This window comes from Aegilops tauschii, chromosome 6 (genome assembly GCF_002575655.3).
Source record: "Aegilops tauschii subsp. strangulata cultivar AL8/78 chromosome 6, Aet v6.0, whole genome shotgun sequence".
NCBI classification, from domain to species: domain Eukaryota; kingdom Viridiplantae; phylum Streptophyta; class Magnoliopsida; order Poales; family Poaceae; genus Aegilops; species Aegilops tauschii.
The window spans coordinates 413,875,246-413,879,261 of record NC_053040.3 but is presented as its reverse complement, the minus strand read 5'-3'; the positions used below and the strand labels follow the sequence as shown (position 1 = coordinate 413,879,261).

Here is a 4,016-nt window from a genome sequence, read left to right as displayed (position 1 = left end):
CTAGCACTTCTGCATACATTAGAGTGCTAGATTCTTTTGTTTCCTTCTTTGGACCCAACTATGGGGAGACGTCATATCTGAGGTGAGGGTGGGGTGCAGCAAATAAAAATGGAAGGTTCGTTGCCACTGACACCCCCCTGCCCCCCGCGAACGATTTCGTTCGATTCAGCAAACCCCCCGCATGAACAGGACGTCACGCGGGTCCTTAGCTAGGCCTCCTGGCCCAACAGAATTCTCTTTGCACAAAAAATAAAAAAGTGTCGAAGTTGTCCAAAAACAAAATTGTATATACAAAAAAACAGAAACTTTATGGCATATGCAATAAGTATTAACATTAACATGCAGTGTACAATAATGGCCATGTTATATACAAAAAAAATGCTGACGTCTATTACAATACGACAAAAATCGTGCATAGTAAAATTTGCATGGAACTGTAGAAAGACTAAACTTGTAGAAAAATTGGCATGACGTAGATCAAAACCAAAAACGCACAAACGGTGCAAGGTTGCCATGACGGGAGATGTTTTAACGTAAGCTTACCTTATGTAAGTGACGTGTATGGAATTTAAAAAATGACATGCACAAGAAACTAAAATGTGTCATATCTTAGGAACATGAAATGAAAAACTTAACAAATATGAATTGCTATTATGTGTGAACCTAAATTGCCATTGTTTTGTATAAGACGATGGAAAAAGGGAAAATATATGAAAATAGTCTAATGAAAACAAAATTTTGCTAGTAGAACAAACTATTTCACAATTCGCCATGATGCTATTTTTTTACAGATGGAAAGTTCTACAAAAAATTTGATTCATAAAAAAAATATGCACAGATGAGCGCGCGCGGTGGAGCATCTCGCCAGGGATGTGGTCGTCGTCGGGTGAGTTGGTGACTAATATCCTTCACGACCGACTTTGTGCGCTAATGTAGCCGTTTATACTGCTTCAAGATTCATGACTAATATCCTACCGTCCAAGAGCCGTTCACTCTAAAATTCTAAAAATCTTTTTTTTAGAAACTGAAATTCTAAAAACCCGACGTGTGATTTTTGGTGTTTCGTCTTTAGTTTTGCCCGGATCCTCGACCTCATCAAATTTTACACCACGTGCATTCTCCACCTCCCTCGATCACTCGAATTCCTAAATCTAAATCGGCAAATCGTCTTCTTTCGGCGATCCCTAAATCGTCTTCCTCCGGTGACCCAAAGCCCGACGCCTTCCATGGCCTCATCGAGCTCTTCCCAAACTGTTCACCTTTAATAGGGGTCTTTGTCGCTTATCACTTGCATTATTAGCATATTGTTTGCTTATCTTGGTATATAGTTTGAGTGTTTGACCTTCGGTTTAGCCAACGCGGCTGCATTCCAGTGTAGACTTTGGCAGAAACCTGGAGATACGATCCACGAGCATGGTAAGGCGTTGTTTTGCGGGTGTTGCGGTAGCCCGTCCACGGTCACCGTGTTGTCCTTTGTAACCGCGGCAAGCCGCCAGATAGTCTGTAATTGCTCTTTCTTCTTCTTCTTCTTCTTCTAATACATCGACACGCAAAGCTTTTGCATGGTAAAAGAAAAAGAAAATTAAACTTCGCTTGGCTGAACTCTATCTGTCTTGACCAATTCTTCAAACACCTGAGGATAAGAAAGAGTGAGGGTTTTGCTGCGTCATCTTGACCTTCACTGTTCCAAATTTCTTGGACGGAATCTGCAGCTGCAGTGACATGATTGGCGTCCGATCGAGCTGACCGTTCGCAGCAAAAGTTTGACACGGATTTTCTTCACGCGTTTACGTTCTTTCCAAGGATCTTCGCCGTGTTGAATGGGTGGCGTGCTAGTAGTACTTGAAAACAAAACAAAAACAGTGGCCGCTTCTATGTCGATCATGACCAAGGATCTCCTATTTCAGCCCAGACCGCATGTAAAGCTGCAGAATCGTCCTTGCTTAACCTTCCATTGTAGAACCCATTTCTTCTTCTCCCAGACGAGCAAACCAAGTCATCAGCATGTCTACCACCCCCTTCCCGTTCCCCACTGACAACGCACCACCATCATTCGGCGACGATTTTAACAAACAAGTCTCCAGAACCACCAACTCATTCCTTACCATCATCGTCGGTGCGCTCCCAACAGATCTAACACTGAACAATAATCCAAGATGATGTGTGTCTAACTCCGATTTTTGCATCTCATTCATGCAGTTGTTTCGGTGCTGAGCATCCTGGGATCCGTCGCCATAGTCTACTTCGTGTACAGGTGCGTCAAGAAGAACGGCCTCCCGGCCATCAACATCAACACCACCAGCCCCGCGCCGGCGGGGAGCACGACGCTGTACGCTGTGGTGCCGGACTCCCAGATACGGGACGCCACCGTCGAGCGGTTCCTCAAGGAGATCGCCGGCGAGAAGCCCATCCGGTTCACTCCGCAGCAGCTCTCGGGCTTCACCAACAACTACTCCGCCCGGCTCGGCGCCGGCGGCTTCGGCGCAGTCTACAAGGGCATGCTTCCCAACGGCCTCATGGTCGCCGTGAAGCGCCTCCACCCCGGCCACGACGACAGGACCTCGCAGGAGCAGTTCATGGCGGAGGTGGGCACCATCGGGAGGACGCATCACATCAACCTGGTCAGGCTGTTCGGCTTCTGCTACGACGCCGGCGTGCGCGCGCTGGTGTACGAGTACATGGAGCACGGCGCGCTCGACTCGTACCTCTTCGACCGGAGCCGCTACGTCGGCTTCCAGACATTGCGCGCCATCGCCGTCGGCGTCGCCAGGGGGCTCCGGTACCTCCACGAGGAGTGCCAGCAGAAGATCGTGCACTACGACATCAAGCCCGGCAACGTCCTCCTCGACGGCGGCCTCACGCCCAAAGTGGCCGACTTCGGCCTCGCGCAGCTGCTGAACCGGGCGGACACGCACAAGACCGTCTCTGGGATGCGCGGCACGCCCGGGTACGCCGCGCCGGAGATGTGGATGCAGGCCGGCGCCACCGAGAAGTGCGACGTCTACAGCTTCGGCATCCTCTTGTTCGAGATCCTCGGCCGGAGGAGGAACTTCGACGAGGCCGCGCCGGAGAGCCAGCAGTGGTTCCCAAAGCTGGCGTGGACGAAGTACGAGAGCGGCGAGCTAATGGAAGTCGTGGCGAGTTGTGACGGCGCGTGCGAGGAAGACAAGAAGGCAGCGCATAGGATGTGCGAGGTGGCGTTCTGGTGTGTGCAGCAGCAGCCGGAGGCGAGGCCGCCGATGGGTGTGGTGGTGAAGATGCTCGAGGGCGAGATGGACATTGCTCCGCCCGCGAACCCGTTCCAGCATCTCATGGCAACGCCGGCGGCGGCGAACCTGTGGACCACGGGGACGAGCACCGTGAACTCAGTGTCGACCTCGGCAAATGGTGTTCCTCGTGGTAGCGACGAGATCGTTTAAGCTATGGGATGCTCTACAGTTGACTCGATCGTAAGCCCAAGGAAACCTTTTCCTTGGAACAATAGACGTAGAGCATAGGCATTGGTTAAACATTATTGTAAAATTTGTACTCCCTCCATTTCTAAATATAAACCCTTTTAAGGAGGGAGTAATTCACAACACACATGTGTCGCAAAACATCGTCTGCTTTGTTGTCATCTGCTGCCTACAATGGAGGTTTCATCTCTGCGCTCTCATGCAAATGCTAAGCATGCATGAACCATGTTTACCCCTCTCTTCTATGTCTCCCTACCTAGTCATGTCTTAGCGCCGCCCCTCGTGGTTGTCGTATTTTTTGGTTACCCCGAGAACTCGCAGTACCCCAAGACGATGCGGTCTAGCCCCCACTTGCTTTCTCTGAGAACGTATCTCGTGCAACGAGCGAACTCATGCACCAGATGCACCAATTGCACATGGGCCGTTGGATGCAAAAGAGAGGGACAAGATCTGGCTGTGAGATGACCCGCTGGTATATTTGCAAAACAGACCTTGCAATGCAACTAAATCAACCGAATTGACCTCCCCATGCCCCAATTTGTACCCAATTCATCTATGTTC

At 50.0% G+C, this 4,016-nt stretch overlaps 1 protein-coding gene across 1 annotated transcript; it reads left to right on the top strand.

Moving 5' to 3' along the window:
* The first annotated feature begins 951 nt into the window (after positions 1–951).
* Positions 952–3,661, top strand: LOC109737893 (G-type lectin S-receptor-like serine/threonine-protein kinase At1g34300). Its single transcript, XM_020297020.4, has 2 exons — positions 952–2,116; positions 2,200–3,661. The coding sequence occupies exons 1-2, from the start codon at positions 2,005–2,007 to the stop codon at positions 3,417–3,419; spliced, it is 1,332 nt and encodes a 443-aa protein (XP_020152609.1). The 5' UTR covers positions 952–2,004; the 3' UTR covers positions 3,420–3,661.
* The last annotated feature ends 355 nt before the right edge of the window (positions 3,662–4,016 follow it).